Source organism: Podarcis tiliguerta (genome assembly GCF_965153285.1).
Source record: "Podarcis tiliguerta genome assembly, chromosome: 1".
NCBI lineage: Eukaryota > Metazoa > Chordata > Lepidosauria > Squamata > Lacertidae > Podarcis > Podarcis tiliguerta.
In genome coordinates this window covers 102,627,313-102,650,866 of record NC_139534.1, presented here as the reverse complement: position 1 = coordinate 102,650,866, position 23,554 = coordinate 102,627,313, and the positions used below count along the sequence as shown (strand labels likewise).

Sequence of the window (23,554 nt, the reverse complement as noted above, 5' to 3'; positions counted from 1 at the left end):
TACAGTGGTACCTCAGGTTAAATACGCTTCAGGTTACAGACGCTTCAGGTTACAGACACCGCTAACCCAGAAATAGTACCTCGGGCTAAGAACTTTGCTTCAGGATGAGAACAGAAATCCCGCAGCTGCAGCAGGAGGCCCCATTAGCTAAAGTGGTACTTCAGGTTAAGAACAGTTTCAGGTTAAGAACGGACCTCTGGAACGAATTAAGTTCTTAAGCCGAGGTACCACTGTACTGCCACCCCACCCCACCAAGATGCCAACAACTAACAACAACAATAACTATACTGTATCCAATAAAACGCTAGCACACATTTTTAAACCTGATTTTTTTTTTTTCGGTTTCCAAATAGCACTGTGAAAATTCTGTGCGAATAAGAGCTTTTCACAAATGGGCTTTGTTTCTTTGTGTAAAACATTCATTGCCTGCTTTCTCTGTGCTCAAATCAGCTTTCTGCGAAACATAATGGAAACACCAAAATAAATTCTTAAAATCCTGGCTGTTTCAAACGATTAAAAAAAATGAAAAAATGAGGGGCTCAATTTGCCACCTAGTCAGAGAAACGTTATGTGTGAGCTGGAAAGATTCACAACCAGGATTCAGCTTCAGAAAACTGATGTGGGTGGCCAGCTGGCATATAACAGTAGGGCCAGGTGAAACTGCTGGTCCCATAAATTCTTTTTAAAAGACAGGCCCTATGGATGTCTGGGGTCTTCCATGAAATAGATGGAGAGTTAAGCAAGTATTATACCATCTGGAATATCAGATGAAGTCCTTTTTTCAGATTAGAACTCCATTAAGCTGAGTGTAGACCTCTTTACGCATGTCTCACTATATCTGAATTGATGGAATAGTAGTAGCCCGTCTCTACCTTTTCTTTTCTTTTCTTTTCTTTTCTTTTCTTTTCTTTTCTTTTCTTTTCTTTTCTTTTCTTTTCTTTTCTTTTCTTTTCTTTATAAATGTTTTTATTGAGTAGACAATGGTACACAGAATTAGGCAGCAGTATAAGGTATGAAAATGGAGAACTTGATAACATATAAACCATTGTTGAATACACATCAGTAAAAATAAAAGTTGTCTTTGAATTCTTTCCAGATGCGAACCATTTTAATTTGGGCCTTCCCTTGAGGATACAGAACCTCCCCACCATGTAACATGGATGATAGGGGAGGGCAAATACAAAAGGTTGATATAGCTTAAATACACACTGTGTCCAAATGCTCTTACTTTGCAAATGCTCAGCCTTACCCTCACATACTGGGTTAGACGTTCAGAGAGTACTATAGAGCACATTCTGTCCATCTACTCTTTAAAGAAGAAACTTTCCTTATACTTCCTGTGCCATGCAATCTGAAATTCAGTGGCCTGCTGGTAACCTTGCATTTCAGATAGAATTGTCTGGATTGCTTGCTAATCTTAGATTGAAAAAGAGAAAAGAATGTGGAGTGCTTGATTTAGATAAGGAAGCAGATTTTGTGGTTGCATGCATGTGAATGCACACACACACACACACACACACACACACAATGTTCAAACATCTGTTGATAAATACATGATGATTGCAGACTAAGATTCCCCCCCCACACACACTATATTTATATATACAAAGTCCATCAGTATCTATAATTGGATGCTCACATAATTATGAGTCTATAAATTAGGAATTTTTATTTTAGTATAGATTGAATTGGGACAATTTGCTTGAGAGAACTTCCCCAAGAGCTTTGTTTCAACACTGACGATACAATCCTCAGAAGAAAGTCGCATTGAATTCAGTGGCACTTACTTCTAAGGAAATTGTAGATTTGTCCCAATTTACTAGGAAATAATTACCCAGAGAAGTGGGGGTGAATCACCAAACATTTGTGTATGTGTGTGCGCACACGCACACATGCACGCGCTAGATGGCCCTTGGAATCCCTTCCAAATTTGATACAATAATTCGAGTTGTATTGTGGTAATTTTGTACAGCTGCCTCCATACCTGCCATCCACATCTCGGGGAAACTTACAGAGAAAGGCTGCCTTGAATTATAAAACTGCTGCACTGATAAAAGATCACTCAGATAAACAAACAAGGCCGAGTTCCTGTTCAGAAGAAAAATATAATTGTCTATTCCTTTGGTAAATCCATTTGCATGTAAAAATAAAGCCATTATAATTAAGGTAATATGTCACTTGGACGCCATGTGTCAAAGACAATTTCACTTTGAAGAGTTCAGATCCTTTGTCTGTCTGTCTCTGCCTCTTTCTGTCTTTCTCTGCCCCCCCCCCCCTTTCTGAAAGAAAGCTGGTAATTCTGAAGGATAAAAAGCCAAACTTTATAGCCCTGATTTAGTTTCGACTTAAAGAAAAGACATGAACAGTGCCAGTACAATGGTTAACAGATGATCTTGTTGGGCAAATACATATTTTGCATGTGTTCCTTCCCAGACATTTTTTACCTTAATGTTATTGAGACATATGGTAAGTACTTTGACGTTTTTTCTCTCCTCTGTGGAACTTAGATTTAAATGTATCTTTGCCAGATGGACAGCACTGGTTATTAGATACACAAAGACATATATTTTGCAATTATTTTTCTTTGGAAGTTTGTGAAGAAAGCATTTTTTTTTAAAAAAAATCACTGTTCAACAGCAACAAAAGTTGCTTCACTCTATTATGATAAGGATATTTTGAGCTCTTAAAAAAACGTGAGCCATTGAAGCAAACTGTTGAATTTTCTGAAAGGCTAAGTCGTACTCGCTTGGTTGTGTGCATTTTGGTCCTTCATTTAGAGTTTCCTAGGATTCTTCAGCTTCAAAACTGTCCCCATAATATGAAACAGAGTTGCTACATACTAACTAGTTCTTCTGTTTATGGCTTTAGGAAGCAATTGTATTTTGAAAGCAAATTTTAAGTGCAAAAGATTGCTAGGTAGCATGCATGGAGGGTATGTGAAACATTAAAGGAATACCTAAAATTCCATGAAAAAGTTCGTTGTGACAATATATAGAAAAAATGGTAGATCTGTTAGTTGAATGTGCAATATGAAAATCTGTTTTGATACTTAGGCTTCAATCCTATACATACTTTTGGGAGGAAACCCTACAGAACTCAATGGCGCTTACCTCTGAGTAGACAGGCAAAGGCTTGTGCTGTAATTTTGCCATTTAGGCTTTAAATTACTCATTTCACCTAATTAAATTATTTCACCTAATTTTGCATTGATTTTGTTGCTCACTTCTACAGTACAATATTTCGTAAGTTTACTCAAAGTGAAGTCTCATTGACTTCAAGGAGACATACGACTCCCAGAGCTTTGCGTATAGAATTGCAGCCTTTCAAAGCAATCCGCTGAGCTCAATTGGACTTATTTCTGAATACAAACATATTGTAGGGTTATTGTCCAAATTAACTTTTCACAAGTGTTTGTAGCAGTTTTTAACATTGAATCCTATACTGCATTCAGGGAATTAACTTACCATGTTGTGATTTATAGATACAATTTTGAATACTGCAGTAGGACCAGTTTTCCATGTGCTACACGGTGTAAGGTGACATGTTTCATAATGCTTGTGCTTCATCCATTCAGAAATGTTTAAAGGAGATTTAAAATCCCATCTGTATACAAGTCATCTTACATGAAAAGTTGCTTTGGCCTTAGGCGCTCACCCATTCATTGAAGCATCAAACTCTCCCCATGCCACACCCCACCCCTCACCAGCTCCACTTCGCACCTTCTTCGCAGTGTTTTTGCTCGGTTGGAATATGTCTTTGAACTCTGATTCTGCCTCTTGCTTGCCAGGGTAGAAGATGGAGAAGGGTGTGTGCGTGTGTAGAAATTAGCACAAGGGTAAATTGCTCCATCCACTTTTCCCTCTAGCCCAGGCTTCCTCAACCTCGGCCCTTTGGATGTTATGAGACTACAATTCCCATCATCCCTGACCACTGGTCCTGCTAGCTAGGGATCATGGGAGTTGTAGGAAGCCTGCTCTAGCCCCACCCACCACTGGCACCTGTCCTTCAGAAGAAAGACCACATTGAGGGATGCTTCAAGCATCTGCAACTGGCCCAGTACTCCATACTCCTGTGGACTTAGTGTCAAAGGAGAGTTAAATATTGGGAGAAAAGTATGACAGAAGCCCTGGTAGAAATTGTTAGAATTCCTGCTCCATGATTGCAGTCATGGGATTGTTGTCTATCTCATGACAGTATATGTTTTGACTCCACAGAGTGGGAAGTGACGGAGACAGGATGTTTGTGTTACTGTGTTCTGTGAAGTGGGACTATTGTTCTTTGTTCTTTTTCTGTTTGCTGTCTGATGCTAGAGAGAGAGGGAGCCATGTTGCAGTGCTCCGTCTGTGTTAATATGTAAATAAAGTAGATTAGCCAAAATGCTGAGTTGCTGAGGTCTGTCATGCAAACTGCGAAGACTCTGCAGATCCCTAAATGTGCCGATGTCTGTTGGCATCAGTTGCTGTGATGTTCAGGCAGAAGAAAGCTTTTGAAGCTCCCGAACGATCGACCAGGAAGGAGGGAACATGCCAGTCAGGCATGTGTCTCTACCAGGGTCCTACTTGAGTGTAGGACGAGCTCCTGACAGAAGTATGGTAGGGTGGAATGCTTCTTCCAAGGGTACCATGTGTGAAACCGGTTTCAAATGGGGGTGAACTGGAGCAAAGGGAAATGTTACACTTTGCAAAGCAGCCTGAGCATGCTAAAAAGGAGAATTGCACCAAAAACTATGGTTCTCAAGGTCTGAGCTGGTGCTCCGCAAGAAGGCACTGGCAGTTGCTGCAGGTAGACTCCCTTACACCCTCCAAGGACCCCATCATTGGATGTCAATGAAAACCGTTCTGCTGCAGGTTACAGCCATGTTGCCAGCTGCTGAGCAGTGTTACTTACTTGATGTCTTTTCTCTGAAATTTTAAATGTAAGGGTCATTTCTGAATATATCCCATGCGTGTGAATGCCATGGTATTGTTTTATCGCACTTTGTTGTTGTTTTGTTGTTTAGTTGTGTCCAACTCTTCGTGACCCCATGAACCAGAGCACGACAGGCACTCCTGTCTTCCACTGCCTTCCACAGTTTGGTCGCACTAGGTATCCTCAAAATAGTGTTGGCAGCAATTATCAAAGCCAGAGAATGGTATTGTGAAATAACAGATTCAGCAAGGAGAATCATAAATTGGAGAATCGAAAGGGATACCAAGGGCCATGTCATCCAACCCCCTGCAATGCAGGAATCTTAACTAAAGCATCCATGACAAATGGCCATCCAACCTCCAAGGTGCCTCTGGTGGGAGTCTGATCCACTGTCAAACAGCTCTTACTGTAAGACTCGTCTTCCTGATGTAAATCCTCTACATCAAGTGGGTGGAGAAACTCCATCCTGCAGGCCAAATTTGGCTTGGTGCAACTCCCACTTTGGCCCACGAGGCCATTTGTGACGGGAGGTGTGGGGAAGAGAGAGACATGGCTGGTACAGCTATGCAGCCGAGTTCTCCACTGGGTACTTGGTTGTGCAGAAGTACCCAGAAAGGAGTGTTGAAGTTGGCGTTCCAGTCTGCTGGATCAGTTGTGTGGCTGATTTTGCCATGAGAATCTCTGCACAGCCAATTGCTGCAGAAAGCAGCTTTGCTGACATTTACTTCCACCCCCACATGCCCGTGGAGTGTGATGGCTTGGGGCAATTCTCCCTTCCCACTGCAGGACCACATTCAAAATGTCATGCAAGGGTTGTGGAGTGGGGCTCAAAGGGTGTGTGTGTTTAGTGTGCAAATTGTGGAACTGAGAAAAATTGTGTGCTGTTGGAGAGCTGATAATGTACAGTGTGAAAAATGAGAGGAGAGGCATTAGACATGTTGGGTCTGTGCGTTTATTCATCACCTAACTGAAGGCTGTGACAGGGGCAGCATGTAAGCATGTGCACAAATTTTGTAAGGGAAGAATGTGCTCAGTTTCCATACTTAAACTGCCCAAACCATATTAAAATGCATTCTTTGTGGCCCGAACCACATTTTCGTCATCTTTGTGCAGGTAATGCTTCATCACATCCTTGTAAATGCCCTTAAATCACTCCTGGTTTTGCACCTGTTACTTACTGAATGGAGGCAAATCCATGAATGAATCATTGCTGTATAATGGATAAGGTCTCCTTAGGCAGAAATTGCCACTGATACATAGTGTAAGCAAGGAGCAAAGCACCATTTGTGTTTACAGTATTTCCTGTCCCCCTTTTTAGTGTGGGGGTTTCTAGTGAGAAATTTGCCCAGTTGGAAAATCTGCTTTTAAAAAGTTATCTGGGGATCCGGGGGTGGAAAAGTCCAGGTTCAAGCAGCCTTACACTTGTGTACCTCTGGATCCAAACCATTGGTTCGTTTTGGTTCTTAAAAAAACAACCCAATAGCGATGGTGATATTTAACGTTAATACTGTGCTTGGTCTAATAACAAGGTTCTTGCCAAGTTTTAAAGGAATGATTCCTGTACCAAAGACTGGAGCAATTTTGAATTGTTTTGTCAACTGCTCAAATCGTAATAGCACAGTATTGCTGATCTCAACAATGATGGATTTTGCAAGTGTTGGTTCAGTCTAAGTTGTTTAAATTGACATTCAATGATCCTAAGGAAAAGAGAAAACTGCCCTGTATTCACTATATGGAATAAGGAGGAAAGCTTTGCACTGTTTGGTAAGGAGCAGTCTGTTCTTGGCACAAGAAGCTACACAAATGACAAATGGTTATTTGATTTTTGAAGAAGTTTGGAAAGTATTATTTTCTTTCTGGGCTAAGAGGAAAGAAGACATTGAGATACAAGGCTGCTGTAATTGGATTGAGTGCTTGGTATCTGTATGTATATATGGGTGTGTGTGTATATATATAGTCTGAATATTTCTAATATATGTTTAAGTGATATGAGAACAAAATTTGCCTGATTCAAATTTAACCACAGCCCTGTGTGTAGTACTAATCACTCAACAACGGACCACCAGATCAAATCATTCTCTTTGTCTTTTGTTAGACCAATAAAGGTAAACAGTTTGCTCTGATAAGAATCTCTACTCCATTCTCGAGTTTTAAATTTCACTGTATTTACTTTCCAGTTTTTCACCTTTGAACAATACAAGAAATTACTAGGAAATGTTTCACTGTCACCAGCACTGGTAAGTAAGGTTGTATACTCTTGTAATGGGAATAAGGAGACTTACTATAGTTCCCATTCTTCCTCCTTCTCCTTTTCCCCTCACATTGAGCAATATAATGAAGTAGGTTGAGCAAAGACACATGAATGGAGGGACAAGTCAGAGAGAGAAGAGTAAAATTGTGTTAGATCCATATGCTTTGTGGACTAGCAGAAAGAACTTTTGCTCACACACAGTGGAAAAGTAAAACGTCCTTCTAATGGCAGCCCCACATTAATTTTGGACCTTGATAGGGGACTTTTCAGAGAGGGTCCACATGAAGGATCTTTGTGTCATTGTGCAAGTGCAGCTGCTGCTCCTGCCAGTCTGGATCCCACCCTCTTTGTTTATGCAAAATATGGAAGAGAATTTGTGCCTGGAGATCTTTGGGCAGGATGCATCTCATAGATCCTAGGAACTTGGCCACCCAGGAATCAGTCCATGTGACTTTAATGCTGTTACCAAAAAGCAAATTGGAAGAGTGCACTAGCAAAAGAAACAAACCAAAAACTCCTGACCATCTGGATTATAGATTTCTTGGTTAAACAAGTTATAGGATTGGAAGCATTTCTGGAGTTTGGCTCTCTCAGTGGAAGTTTTGTGACAGGCATATTTTTGCTCGCCATATAAAGGAAGAGACCTTTCATTAGAATTTGCATAATTGGTCAACATGATATAGAGTCAGCATGAAGACACTTTGAGTTCTTACTATTCTAGTTATTGAATGCATCTGTTATATTACTGTTATTACATTGTCCCTAGTCCTTGAAGGTTCTCTCTTTTCTTTTCTTTTCTTTTCTTTTCTTTTCTTTTCTTTTCTTTTCTTTTCTTTTCTTTCGGACTGCCACTTTCCCCAAAGATCATGAGATAAATCCTTAAAGTTGCCACATACCTTTTTAACAGTGAAAGCTCTGGTTCGTTTTGCTTTCTAGGAGAAAGCAGTATTTTGCTGTACATCATTCTTTACTGTGCTTCATAGACTATGGAATACTTCTCGTGTTATAAAGCCTTGGCAGAGGAGACTGACAGTAATGATCATCAAGGAGATGGTGAAGGCAAACAAGAGATGTGCCTGAAGTCAGGCACAATGACTCTAGATCTGGCAGAGTTCACAAAAAAGAAAACAAAATTTCCCCCAGCAGATAAAAAGTTGGTTTGGGGGTCTACAACATCTATATTCCATCATAGATTTGAGTGTGTTTAAACCCATTGATTCCAGTGGTCTATATTTTGATCCAGCCCACTTCAAATCAACTGATTATATTTCTGCACCTGTGGTGGCAATGGACTGTGCCATTATTGTATGCATATTGGTATGATGATTATATCTGACTCTATGTCATATACAACTCATCAGCTTATTCACTCAGTATGTTGAAGAATACTGGAAGCTGATTCTGTTTTACTTATGAACTCCAGGGTCTAAAGAGGCCATCACTGTATAATCCTATACATCTTTACTCAGAAGGCCCTCCTGTCTTCCACTGCCTCCCGCAGTTTTGTCAGACTCATGTTTGTAGCTTCGAAGACACTATCCAACCATCTCGTCCTCTGTCGTCCCCTTCTCCTTGTGCCCTCCATCTTTCCCAACATCAGGGTCTTTTCCAGGGAGTCTTCTCTTCTCATGAGGTGGCCAAATTATTGAAGCCTCAGCTTCACGATCTGTCCTTCCAGTGAGCACTCAGGGCTAATTTCCTTAAGAATGGATAGGTTTGATCTTCTTGCAGTCCATGGGACTCTCAAGAGTCTCCTCCAGCACCATAATTCAAAAGCATCAATTCTTCAGCGATCAGCCTTCTTTATGGTCCAGCTCTCACTTCCATACATCACTAACTAGGAAAACCATAGCTTTTACTATACGGACCTTTGTTGGCAAAGTGGGTCTTAGCAGCATGTAATGATTTCAGCCTCTGCCACACACAAACACTTCCTCCCATGCTCTGCAATTTCTCTATTCTTCCTCCAGCCCCATGTAGAGTCAGAAGCTTTTCCAGAAATGAACTCTCCTCCAAGATTCATCTGTCTTTGGAAGAGCCAGAGAATTCAGAAAACCCACCGCAATCAAAATGTATTGCATGCTAGGAAATAGTATGAAATAGAAGTCTACTGAAATCAATGTTCTTAAACACAGCTAAGGCTCTACTGGGTTATGACCAGAGTGCTCAATATTAGGAAATGTGGTTTTTTTTTAGAAAATGTTTTACTCTTAAGTGATTTTACGCTGTTTTACCGTATTATGTCAATGCCTTGACTGTCAGTTGCATTCTAATGAGGCCATAGCACCAACCAGTATGTTATTTGGGGTATATAAATATTTGCCATCCATTAATAATACCTTACTTAAGTTTTTTCAGAGGTGAACTCTGCCCTGGAAAACTTTTCTTCTAAGACACTTGTTTGTTGAACTGGGAAGCGCAGTTATTTAGTCCTGTGTTTTCTTTGTATTAGATTTACTACCTAATTAAGTCACTGTTTTATACTTCCCTGGTAAGTGGTTTTAAGAGCTGCCTTTGTGTCTATATTATACTCATAATAACGTGTAAATTATTCTTCACTAGGCAAACCTCTCCTTAAACAGAATGTGGAGGGCACGCTTTACCACATATGCACTTCTTAAAATCAGTCACAATGCTTCCCCGCCCCCATCTAGAGAGAATGTGTTGTTGATAGGACTTTGACATTTTATTTGGAATATTTGGAATGTGGTTTGTGGCTTTTGTAATTTCTTCTGCATGAACTGTCAACATCTAATCAAGGACGAAAGCTGTTTAGTAATGGTATACTACTGCACAAGGGTAGGTCTCTCGACTTTCATCATATCAGTCAGCTTAATGCTCAACTTCAGAATGTGATGTACGGGGATGTTTTACCGCAGTGTGCATGAAAACTGATTGATTTAACTCTTTTAGACATTTGCAGTTGCTGGCTTGGGATCCGGGCTAACAGAAGCAGTTGTGGTTAACCCTTTTGAAGTAGTCAAGGTTAGCCTCCAGGCAAATCGGGATGCTTTCACAGAGGTATGGTAACTGGAATATTTTTTCAATATGTTGGGAAACGCAAGTGCTTGGATAACAAGTATAGAATGTTAATCAAGAGCGAGCTGTAGGAAGAGGGGAATCTCTTGGGGCAGTTTAAAACAAGTGATGGTCCCAGTTTAAGTGTTGCCATTTCAAAACAGCTGGAGAAGCAAATTTGATACGGACGATGCGGTGGGCAATAAGTATTTGGCGGAGCCTCATCAATGTTTCTAGGGTATCCTTTGCTCTGTAGTGGTCAGGAAATGGCATGGTACCAGCACAGAACAAAGGGAAGGGGATAGGAGGAAGGGGAGAAGAATAGAAAGGAAGCAGCTTTTTGTTTTAAATATATATCCTCTCTCTAAACTTCACAGTGCGAAAGGTAAGCCTACAATTTGGTTTTTCAACATTATGCAGTAAATACCCCCCCCCCCAATATTCTACTAATGCTGAAAATCAACTAATAGAAGAGAGCATGAAGGTGCTCAAAGCCACAGTACATATAGACTCTTACGTTTGTTAAGCCAGAAGATTGTGAGGCTATACCTCTGGAATACCGACTTATATTGAACCAGACCATTGGCCCAACTAGCTCATTACTGTCCCCAGAGTGGCGCTCCTGGTAGGGCAGATCTGGAGCAGTGGTGGAGGAAAGGGGGTGCGGGGGGTGCCAGCTGCCCTGGGTGTCATCACTGGGGGGGGGGGTGACAAAATGACAAAAAATGAATTAAAAAAATAAAAATAGGGCTCATGAAACTTTATAGTTCAGTCAACAAACGCAACAAAGTGTGACTGGCACTGGGTGCCACACTGCAGGGGCCGGCACTCACTGCAGGCCCTGCAGTGTGCCCGAGCCACACGTCTCTTCTTTGAGTGACGTGGTGGCTTGGGTGCCTGCAGGCTCTGTGCTGCCTGCAGTGGCAGCATGGGACTTGCGTCTGCCCTCCGCCTCTCCCTCTGCCACCCTACAGATGAGGGGGAGGTGGCAGAGAGGCACCATGCATCCCGTCCCGTCAGACGCGCGTGCCGCACCTGGCACCCGAGGGGCTAGCTATGCCACTGATCTGGAGTAATAACCTTCAAGCAGCATTGTCAATTACCCATTGCTGCCTCTAGCTGTGGAGTCAGAGGATAGCAATCATGGTTAGCCATGCACAACCCGCAAGTGTCCAATAAAATCTGGGACATCCCATTTTTACCCACGTAAGCACAGCTGCCATTTACGTCGCTTTGATCTTGCACAATTTCGCCCTGAGATCTCGTGCAGGGCTGTGATCTCGTGCAACACCCCAAAATGCACGGCTCCAAAAACCTGCATCCTTTTGGGCTCCGTGATGTCACATGACTCATGTAGGAACATGGACAGTAAGACGCGTGTCAGAGCTGGCTCCTGGTCCCAGCTCAACAAGGACCAACGCTAGCCGGTAGTAAAGTATCAAAGTCTTTATTGAAGAATAGTTTCCATTTCCAAGCCTCAGCGTCCCAGCTCTACGTCTGGATTCTAGACCGGCGAAGCTCCGTCTGAGTCTCCGCCCCCTGTGCACCAGTTTAAGACTCTAATCTTACTCCACCTCTTCCTTCTCTCTCTCTTCCTCTGGGTCCTACTACCCCCCGGGGTCTCCTCCCTCCTGGACTCTTCTGACGCAGACGTTGACCCCTCTGACTCCTCCCCCTCTCTTCGGCGGGCTTTAGGACCTGGCTCCCTACCCGGGCTGCCCACCTTGCTGCCCTCCTGTACATTTGAACTTGGCGCGCGCGTGCGTTTAACTTTCCTGATGACCGTTTCCTCGCTCCCTGACGAGGGTGTGGTCACTCCTGCCTCACGTTCTCCCGCTGCCCGCGCGCCACCTGATCCCGATGCCTGGGACTCCTCCCCCCTACTGCACTCTGGGGGGGACGCTGGTCCGGATTTCCAGCTGCTACTCTCTGAGTCCCCTCTAGCCCCTTCTTCCCGAGGTGTCCCCCTGGGCACTCCCCTTGCCCTGACTATGGGGGCCCCTTTCTGTGAATCCTCCGAGTCACTGGAGAGACTCAGAGACCTCGGACTGCTGTCATCGCTGACATTTCCTTCGGACTCCTCCCCCTCGCTCTCCATTTCCTCCCTCTCCTGTGACTCTGCTCCTGAACCCCTGACAACGCGCATCCCAGTTTTAGGACTCAACATGTTGGCGGGCATGGTAGCCATTGGTGGCCCTCTCCTTTGTGCATTTGTCTAACTCTCTTTTAAAGCCGGCTAGCTTGGTGGGTGCAGAGCAGTTTCTTGTTGGAAGACTGTATGGACATTTGCAACCCAGAGTGGTTTGGGTAGCTGCTTTTGCATTTGGAGTCTTTCCTTTCCAGAGCATGGAGACCACCTGCACTTCAAGCACAAAAAGATAACCGAAGCCCCCAGCTTACTTCACCACCTCCTTGCTGGAATATAGTTATTCTGTATGCCTTTTATTCAGGGCTCTTACTTAAAGAAACACATTTTCTTTACTTCAAATGCAGCAGAAATGAATCTACCAGCAAACAGTATGTCTTGACATGTTGGAAAATGCTCAAGAACTTTCTAAAGAAAACAAACAGAAAATTCCATTCCTTATTTAAATAAGTGAGATTTTTTTGGGGGGGGGACGGATGTTTTCTGTACAGACTCATCTGACTTCGGACACTAAGGTAGCCACAAAAATTAAATAATATACCCTGCTTATGTGTAATAAGCAAATTGCAAACTTCAGAGTGAAGTGATTAACAACAATGCTACAGGGTTCCTTCCCCACGACTGATATCAATTATACTGAGACCCAGTTTGTATATCACAAATGAGAAAAACCGTGGCTTAACGTGAAAGAGGAAGCAGGCAGGTCCCCAGAGAGAAGATTTCAGTGCCTTTCCCTTGTTCCTGCTGCCACCACACTGCCCAGGGCTGTGCCATTGTTTGTTTGTTTGTAAATTCAAGGCCTCTGGTGCCTTCACCCCATGGTTATCTTTCATGGTTTTCTGCTGGCTACAAGTAGCAGGACAACCACTGGTCATAGCTTTCCGCCTGCTAAACAGAGCTCAGGACCTCCGCCAGCAGTGGTGCTCCTCTATGCCAGCAGAGAGGTGGCCATGCTCAATCCTACCTCTCTTGATCCATCAACATTTCAGAGAGTTATAGGATTGCACTCGGTCCCATTGAAATCAATCAGGTGCACTTCTGAATAGACAGGTATAGGATTGCACTGTCTAACTGCACTTCTATACTCACCTCGATATGTGATCCTCAGATGAAGGGCAGTATATAAATTTAATAATAATAATAATAGCCCCACTGAATTCAACGAGACTCACTTTTCAGTAAACATACATAGAATTGCACTTCTAATGCCCCTCTAACATAACTTGGCTCATGACACACATTTCCATAGATGCAACACATTAATCAAAGAATCATTTCCTGCCCCTTGAATTTTTATCATTTCTTTTCAGAACAATCTTAACGAGCTTCACAGAATCAGTTGTATGTTTTTTACATAAGGCTTTTCCAAATAGATCACTCCTGTTATTTATTGAGACTGCCTGCAGCATACTAAAATCATGGTCTGGACAGACCTAGGTAAATATTACCATAGCAATTTGTTTATATTGTTATGGTATTTGTATGCGTCTCCCTGGGCATTAAGTTCTTGCTGGGAAATTTACAATAAAGCCCTATATTCTATTGCAGCCATATAGTCGGTTGTTGTGTGAGATTTGCTTTTTACTCTTACAAAGTGAATCATAGATATCTGTTAGATATATGTAAATCTGAGTGAAACAAAATATTAAAAGGAAATTCAGCTTGCTTGTCACCTGAATAAGCACTAACCTGGTGGGTTGGATATTATTTGGATCATCTGTTGGTCATTTTTGCTGGCATTTTGCAATGGGAGCTCATTAAACAAATAAGTGCATTGAAATCAGCACCGTTTACAAAGCAGTAGTCAAAATTGTCTTCATTTCCCTGTTTAAGCATCCTTGCGGAAGTCACGTTTTGCCTTTCTAATTAAATATTTGACTACACAAAGGTAACATTAGTGAAAAGCAAAGTTAAGCAAGCAAACAATTGACAAGAAAAAATAATCTTTAACTTGGGGCTAAAGACATAACAGTAAAAAATGTTAAAAGCAATCTTCCACAGTCATGCATTGGAGTTTTAAAAGTTTAAGACTCTAGAAATGGTCACACAAATTAGTTACACAGTTCCTCTAATCTGAAAGTATCCTCTCCCTGGCTGATTTAGAAGGAATGTTTACAATGGTTATTAGGAATATTTTTATAGGAAACTGATATTTTGTGGTTGTGGTTCAAGTGTAGTGTAAAGCAGGGGTAAGGAACCTATGGCCCTCCAGGTCTTGGGGCTCTCCAACAAGATAGGTAGACTTCCGATAAGTATCTTATTGGCCACCATGAGAACAGGATGTTAGGCTAGATGAGCCTTTGGTATGATCTAGCAGGGCTTTTCTTATTATATGTAACTCCTGTTAGCCCCAGCAAACATGGTCAATAGTCGTGATGGAAGATGGAGTCCAACATTTGAAGGGCCACTGGTTCCAATTATTGGCTGAAAGTGTGAGATTTTTCAGATATTATAGTCAAAAGAACCCCAAATTAAGCAAGAGAAGCCAAAGGAAGAGTCTAGAATATCTTCAATTGTTCATTAGAAATATATGTCTAGGAACAGGATGGTTTTTATCTGGCTTGTGATACATTTATTGCCTAGAATGTGAGAGTTTACAGATCTTATAGTTAAAATAATCAAAACTATGCCTCTGACAGTTCAGTATTATTATTATTATTATTTGGGATCCTTGGGATCCCTTCCAACTCTAAAATACTATGATTCTGATTCTATATTCTATGATTTCTTACCCACTCTTCACTATAAGGTCCCAAGGCAGGTTTCAACCATTTAAAATTACAATGCTAAAACACTTAAAGGAGATTGCAGTCTGTTGAAATTTTGGGAAGTTGGATAATTACAATGGAATGGTCTTGGTGGTGGGGTGCACATGTTTGTTCTTATTTATTTATGATTATTACTTTAATTAAAAAAATTAAAATTAAAAAAAACCAGAAGAGATTGCAGTCAAGAGAATAGGGTGGGTTCAAAATCTCTCTCCCACTCAAATGTCCGGTGCCAGGGTAAAGAGATGCACACCTTCAGCATATGACAGGTGCCAAAGGAACTTCTGTGGGGAATGAATTCCACAACCTGAGGGCTGTCACAGATAAACTCCTCTCCTGGGCCACCACCTCTTGAATTATCTCTTAAGAGGGTCCCCTCTGCCCATTGGTGAGAGGGGGGAGTTCTGCAAGGGATTTGCCCCAGAGGCGGTGAAGACGAGATGAAACGCCACACACCTGAATGCCTCTCTCTCCCCAAAATTTGGCAAGAGGGGCATGTTCCACTGCTTGTGGCAGTGGTGGAGTAAGTGGGGAGGTGCTTCCACCACCTCAGGTGGCTGCTTGTCACAGGGGAACTCACTCCACCATTTCCACCAGCAGCAGAACATCCCCTTATACACACACTGAGATGGCCCTTTTTCATTGAAGCTTTTCACTCTGAGCTTCCCAAATGATGCTGAGCTCAATGGATCCATGGCAGCCTCTTGTGTTCTTAAGGGCGATGTAACAGGAGAGGATGACAGCCCTCCCTGACTACTGTGCATGGGAGAAATTTCCTAGTTCATTCATGGATGTGCATGCATGTTTCTAAGTAGAGTTCAGAACAGATGCCCTTATATTCATGACCTATTCACATGTGCATCTGCTTACTTGGCAAATTATTGTATTTGGTTATATTTTAATATGGATTGTGCCATTTCATTTATTGTCTTCTACAATGGAGATTGGTTAAGCATCGAATTGGAAAGGGGGCTTATGGTTTATGGTTATTTTGCTTTTTTTTTCATACAGCAGCCATCTACCTTTGCCAAAGCTCGGCAGATTATTCAGGCCAATGGTTTGGGACTCCGGGGACTCAACAAAGGCTTGTCTGCTACCTTGGGACGTCATGGAGTTTTCAATATGGTCTATTTTGGTTTCTACTTCAATGTGAAAAATATCGTTCCCGTCAGCAAGGTGGGTGCCTCATTCTATAAAATAAGAAACATAATATAGTCATGACTGAGACCGTTTGTGGTTCTTAGAGCAAAAGGCAGGGAGGTCAAAGGTAGGCATATCCAGAGCCAGCGAATTCTAGTTTTGTCACCATCCTCCTCTTTCATGTTCAGAGGCAGAATATCTATGAATGTCAGATGTAGAACGAAGCAACAGAGGAATTCTGTTGCCCTGATGCCCTGCTTATCAACTTCCCTGAGGCATTTAGCAAACCACTGTTGGACACACCATGATGAACTAGATCCAACAGTTTTTGGACTCCAACTCCCATCATCCCAAGCTAGCAGGACCAGTGGTGAGGGATCATGGGAACTGTAGTCCCAAAACAGCTGGAGACCCAAGTTTGGGAAAGTCTGGACTAGATGGAGACAATACCTCAACCTGGAAATAAGGCAGAGTCTCAGTCAGTTATCAACCCTATGCTTCTGCATTTATTTCTGCAACACCCATTTTTTAGAAGACAAACTAATTACACACACTAAGGAAACAACAGACTTGCCCAAAATTATGAAATGAGTACAAGGCAGATTTGGGTGTCCAAGCCCCACAGCTCATTATCATTCCTTTAACCCAACACTGTATTGTGTTGTTTTCCTGGGAGGATATTTAACTTCAATTATGATAATGATGAGGCCATAGGGCTTTAAGGGAAGCAACTAATGTATCCAGTTCCTAAAGCATAGAGGTCCTAAAGCATATGCATCCTACTCACAGTGCATACAGGCTTATCATACAGTGACTGATGCTAGCAATCACCTGCTTCCTTTTTGTGGTGGCTTCACCAACACTTGCAACATGCCATGAAATCTCTAAAACTTGCAGCAGAAGTTCCTCTGCTGACTAGTCTCTCTACCAACTTGCTCATAATTTGTTCTCTGATTTCAGTATATAAAACTTATGTCAGCAGCCTGGCAAATATGCTGGGTTGTTATTTGACAGTCTTCCGAAAGCTTCTTATAGTAAGTTATTATACTGCTTTTCCAATCCCCAAGTAAAATTGTTCCTTCCCCTTTTTGTCATGTATTTAACATACTGTATTCCCTACCATTTTTCCAAAACTTGCTGTGAACCCATCCAATCTTCTTAACAGGAAAATTACAAGCTCCATTAGCAGCTTATATCCTCTCTGATAATGCATTAATTATATTAATTGAAAATTGCGCTTCTTGACATTTTAGCTAAAATAAACTATGTTTTGAGCTTTAAGATGTAAAACTGGAGCTTTTTAGTGTGAACGGACAGAATCTGGCCCGATCCAACATGTGAATTTTATGCCCATTTTGCTCCTTCTAAGGAATCTTCTGGCAATGTGTTGCAACAAATGTGCTATGTTACTATATTGTTTAGAAATTACAGGGTCTATTCTTGCTTCCCTGGTTCAAAAAAAAGGGGGTTTCTTAAAGTCATCTTGTAAAGTACCTAGGAAATCCAGTATGACAGCGTTCACTGGCAGCTCCCAGCGTTCACACATATGGGATTAGACTTTATTAAGGAAAATTTCACTTCCAAATAAACTAATTGAGCACTTTGATGTTCCAGGGTAGGAAGGCTGTCTGAGGAAATATGAACACAGTTGGATTGTCTCAGCCCATACAGAAAAAACGTTGTTTTAAGGCTGACTTTACAGCCAGTTTCTACCTTTTTAAACCAGGGCAAAATAGTCGGCTTTGGGAACAATGTGTTGTAAATTCTTCAGCCAATTAGCTTAGTGAGTTACTACTGTTTATAATGCACAGGGTGCTGCTGTCTGCTTTGCAGTTGCACCGCTGTTGGATTGTTAATAGCAGGAAGCCGTTACTGCTTAGTACAGTGCATCAGCTACACGTGAAACTAAATGTAAAAAACCTGGAGGGGGGAAAGCAGCAGACTGAGATTAGCCTTTATTTAATTTAACATTTGGGGGTCCAACACACAAATGAGCATTTTAGTAGGCTTCATGGTGGAAGTTGCTGTCATTTGTAAAATATTCTGGCCAATTAGCTAATAGTGTGCTTGGATTTCTCCCGTTTTGATACAGTAATACTAAGTACATTGTGAAGCCCAATTATACAAATCATCCCCATATGCCGTACCGGTCTTGCTTTATGAACTGTGTTTATAAATCCTGTGTGAGGAAATGTGTACTTCAGCAATTTAGACCATGTGTAAAAACATAGCCAATAGGATTGTCAAGAAAACAAGCCCCAGCGTAGGAAATCCTAATGTGTTCCGCTAGAATAACAGGAGTGTGTCGTGTCGTGCAAGACTTCTGATTAAATGCATATTACTTTATAGTCTTTAAGCAATTGAGGTGCTTCTGTGCCTCTTTTAGTTTCTTTCTTTCTGTCTCCCTCTCTCATTCATTTTCTCCCCTCTCCTACCCGCTCCCCTTTTGTTTGTTGGTTTTTTGTTTGTTTGTTTATCTAGGATCCAACCTTGGAGTTTCTGAGGAAATTTGGAATCGGGCTAGCCTCAGGAACAATAGCTTCAGTTATTAACATCCCTTTTGATGTTGCAAAAAGTCGGATTCAAGGACCACAGCCGGTTCCTGGAGAGATCAAGTACAGGACCTGTTTTAAAACTATGGCAACGGTCTATAAAGAAGAAGGGTAAAGCATTCTTATTTCAATCATAAATATCCAGGTCTCTGGCTTGTTCACATGAGTCCATAAAACCACATTGTTATATTTCAGATTTGATGAGGCCCATAAAAGCCACCCTTCGCAGTGCTTTTGTATCAGGAGCACTCCAGAGTGCAGCATTTCAGAAATGTGCCTATAAGCATTACAAAGGAAAAGTATTGGTTTATCTGAGTTTTCTGGATTTTTATTTACTACACACACACACACACACACACAGAGAGAGAGAGAGAGAGAGAGAGAGAGAGAATGTATAAAATATCCTAATAAGTCTGCAGCAAGTCATTTCTGCTTTTTCACAATTGCATCGGTCTGGTAGCTGTAGACATCTTTCATCCTCAGAATTGTAATTAGAAAATATATATTCTATTTTATTGCTCCCATTGTGAATGTGGAAGAGTTGTAGCTCAGTGATAGGATCACATACTTTTCAAGTGAAAGGTCCTGGTTCAATCCATAGCATTGCCAAGTAGGGTTGACCCAGGATAGAAACTTGTCTGAAAATCTGCTAGTCAATGTCAGAAATAGTGAGTTAGATGGACTCTGTTGGTAAAAAGCCAGCTTCCTATGTTACAAGATTCCTAAGTAGCCCCTGACAGAAGTGCTATTTTAGGGGGTGAACGGATGTGATGCTATAATGGTCTTCTCATTTTCTGAGAGCAGCTGATGAGCCTGTCTTGTTCTCATTCTTGTATACTAGGCAGCTGAGAAGTCCCAGTTCCCTTAAGTAAGCGACTGGGCAATCCAGAAAAATGGACCCTGATAACTCTGCCACTTTCTAGGATTTTTTTTCCAGTTGAAATTGTTGAGGAGGAATATTTGAACCAGTGTCATTCTCTGCTCCACTCAGATCCAAATGGCATCAGGCAACATGTACTGAATATTTTTCTCGTGGTAGCATTAGAAAACGCAATCCAGAATCAGAATCCCATAAAGTGGCCAGCACACAGGACAAAGAATGAGAACTTCATTTTAACAGATTTTTTAAAAATGTCCACTTGATTGCATCTTACTTTGCCCCAATCAATCTTGGAATATATCTATAGAGTGGCTGCAGGACAATTAAAACTGTCCACATTTCAGAACTGGTCATAAAACTTATAGAGAACATGGAGATCATCAAATAAATCTTAGCCTTTCTCTCTGTCTTTCTTTCCCCTGTTTCTGTTTCTATAGAGATTGGAGCGTTTGTGTTGACCATTCCATGCTAGCCTCAATAGCAAGATGAGAATGCAAACATTGACTTGGTGCATTCGTACCAAGTTGCTGCAGTATAATTTCTCTCATTTTTGAAACTAGCATGTAAGGAACACCCTGAACTTAGTGTATGTAACATATGTCTAAAGTGAGGACTCAGGCACAGCAATATTGTTCAAGTAGTGTACTGTATTTGTATACTTCATTTGTATTTATACTTATTTTCAGTCCCTACATACCACCTCATATCAAGAGTTCTCTGGAAAGTTCACAACTAAAAAAAAAAGTATAGTGCAGTTGCTATTAACAAATAGCAAATGTCTCATTAATTAAAGTCATGTTTTTGAGTAGAAGGGATCACAGCAAAGCCACCGTAGCTGAACATTAATCTGCTATTTATCCTGGGCCAAGATGTTAAAATCCAAGCATTGTATACATTTGTTATTTTGCATACATTTTTAGTGCATTGTCTCAGAAATTGAGCAAATAGACATCCTTCCTCCCTCTACCAATTTAAATAAAAACATTCTTTGTTGTTTTCTACAGATTTTTAGCCTTGTACAAAGGATTGGTGCCTAAAATCATGAGACTAGGACCAGGTAATTTTTTTATTAAAAAAATCTAGTGCATTTAATCCTGCCTTGATGGTATTTTTGTAAATGTTATCTTAATATTCAGTATTACTGTTAAATATTATTAAGATGAAATATATTTAAATACAAACATTGTATTATTGAAATTAAATGACTTTGTTTTTTTTATCTTATTGCAATATTTCATTGCTCTTATAGCAATTGATGAAGCCTCATTCATAGCTGTCTGCAGAAACATGGGGCAGAAACATGGAAGGAAACCTTCCTTTATAGCTGATCCATATAATCAAGCACACACCTTTTTAAGTGTGTAAACATCTTGTGTGTTTAGAATGCATTCTATATACCAGCTGCAAATTCTTATAGCTCTGTACCTGTAGACGTGCAAATGTAGAAATGACCATGAGGAGGAAAAAATGGGATTGGCTCTTTTCTCAGTCTCCTCAATTGTGTTGTACCTAATGATGTCACCCCTTTAGGTGCAAGGACCTCCACTTCTTCCCTCTCCCCTCTCCCTACAACCGCAAATCTTCTCTGAGTGGTTGGGTGCAGAGGCATGCAAGGAGAAAAGGAGGAGGAGGAGAAGTCCTGTTGATAGGCAAAGTCCATGTACTAATAAGTTGATTTTGTTGGTTATAACCCATTGATTCTAATGTGCCCAGGATTTATGCCCTAACACATATGTGTTGGGAATGCTGATCTGTACCCTGTAACAATGCAGAGCCTATACACAGAAGCTATCATCAATATAGCAAGGGCAAGGGCAGAGTTGGCAGTCTCATTTCCCTCCTCCATGTATTCATTTACACCATTGCTTGACAATCTGTCATGGGTTAAAATGTCAATTTGCTTTGTGCATCCGATGAATCAGGCTTTTGCCTATAGAGCTTATAGCATAAATAACCTGGCATATCTATCACACAGCATTTCTGACTTTGGGTTGGCTTGATAACTTCCCTGTGTTAACAAAATAAAAAGATTCCTTCCAGTAGCACCTTAGAGACTAAGTTTGTTATTGGTATGAGCTTTTGTGTGCGTGCACACTTCTTCAGATAGTAAGCCGTTGCCATTAGAACTGCCATATCGCATCATCTCAAAAGCAACAGTTGGTATCCAGTGCAGCTTAGTTGCACTCACAGAAGGATCCCGTCCAAGAGCAGTAGCTCCTTATGTTCTTGAAGCAAAAGCAAAGGATTCTATCTAATGTGTTTTTCATTCACACAGCCAGCTGCGGGTCATAGAAAGATGGAATGACCCTTAGATCTAGTTCAGGCATAGGCAAACTCGGCCTTCCAGATGTTTTGGGACTACAACTCCCATCATCCGTGACCACTGGTCCTGTTAGCTAGGGATGATGGGAGTTGTAGTCCCAAAACATCTGGAGGGCCAAGTTTGCCTATGCCTGATCTAGTTCATACATATAGCTTGGCTATGGAGGGGGACTGCAACTCCTTTCTCCAAAGGTCTTGCATGATAGCTTCACATATAGGACCATATGCACATATGCATGGGCTCCCTGCTTCAGACATTGATTATGAATGGAGTTGAGAAAGCAGGACATACCTGCTCTTCCATCAAAAGATCCACAGCCCAGGTGAAAGCAGGAAGTGGGCATTAAACAATGTGGGTTGTATTCAAAGCAACGCTAAGTAGAATTGTTCTGTCAGCACAAGGATTCTTCTTGCACAATGGATCGTTCCCCCCCCCCTCTCCACTTCCCTCATGCCCCCAACCCTCCAGAGCAGATTTGGGGGCAGGGTAGGATATATCCACGGAGAGGGGAGGGAGGAAGTTCTACTCTTCACCCTCCACTCTCATCAAGCCCCCGCTGCTGGAGATGCAGGATGCAGAGATCTCTGTGCACCCCCCCCCCCAAGATTCTGTGCCCAGGGCCTTGACCCCCGGGCACCCCCCACGCTACACTACAGGTCCCATTTTGGTCCTGTTGGTAAAATACATGTATGCAATTTAAAGCCACAAAGTGTTACAATTTTGTATTTAATAAAATTATCTCTTCTAGGTGGTGCAGTGATGCTTCTGGTTTATGAATATGCTTCTCGGTGGCTTCAAGAAAACTGGTGATCAAAGACACAACTCCTAAGGCAGTAGATGGTTTAAAGCAATGTCTGTTAAAATATGTTTCAGTATCAAATTGGAAGCAAATATAGCACAAATAATATGGATATGGAGCCAGTAACCCAATCCACCATTTTAGCCTGGGGCTTTCTATATGGATATTTTTATGAAGAAAAAGACATTTAGAACCTCAAGCAAGCCTGGCCTTCAAACACACTTTCAATGTAACATGTAGTGTGACTTTAAATGAACTGATTTCCCCAGTTATTATGTTTATATCATTTTTCTGTGAGTTCTCCTTGAGGTAGGGCATTTAGGAAACTGGCTATCAATCTGTAACTTTTCATAGTGAAACGATTTGTATTTTTTCTTCAATAAATTTGGATTTTAACCCTGTTTCTTTCATTCTGCATGATATTTTGTGTGTTTGTGCGTGCAGTGGTGCACAGTGGCGGAGCTTCATGCTCCGGTGAAGTGAAGGACATGAGGCAGGAGTTGATAATGCAGGTGAGCTGCGCACAGGTGAGCTGCAAGCAAGCTGCTGGCCAGCTCTGTGGAGGCTCCTTTTGTTGACACAATATGCAAACCCAGGCAGATACATTTTGGGCTGTGACCTTTACACATCTTCCAGTCCCGAGATTGTGGGGTGGTACAAAGTTATTTTGGCACCTGTTTCCACCATGTCATTTTCCCCTTACACAATGTATGACGAAGGAGACAAAGGTCTCAGAGACAAGGGTTACAGACAGAACACCGCAGACTAC

General features: G+C 41.5%; 1 protein-coding gene across 3 annotated transcripts in view; it reads left to right on the top strand.

The window, feature by feature from the left end:
• The window catches only part of SLC25A21 (solute carrier family 25 member 21), a 259,816-nt gene extending 236,630 nt beyond the window's left edge, over positions 1–23,186 (top strand). For all 3 annotated transcript variants that reach the window (XM_083453189.1, XM_083453188.1, XM_083453187.1), the window contains 6 exons: positions 7,086–7,145; positions 10,073–10,180; positions 16,103–16,267; positions 18,713–18,894; positions 20,668–20,720; positions 22,735–23,186. In XM_083453189.1, coding sequence (XP_083309315.1) covers positions 7,086–7,145; positions 10,073–10,180; positions 16,103–16,267; positions 18,713–18,894; positions 20,668–20,720; positions 22,735–22,796 — 630 coding nt within the window. In that variant the 3' untranslated portion in view covers positions 22,797–23,186. The remainder of the gene's footprint in view (positions 1–7,085; positions 7,146–10,072; positions 10,181–16,102; positions 16,268–18,712; positions 18,895–20,667; positions 20,721–22,734) is intronic.
• Positions 23,187–23,554: the final 368 nt, after the last annotated feature.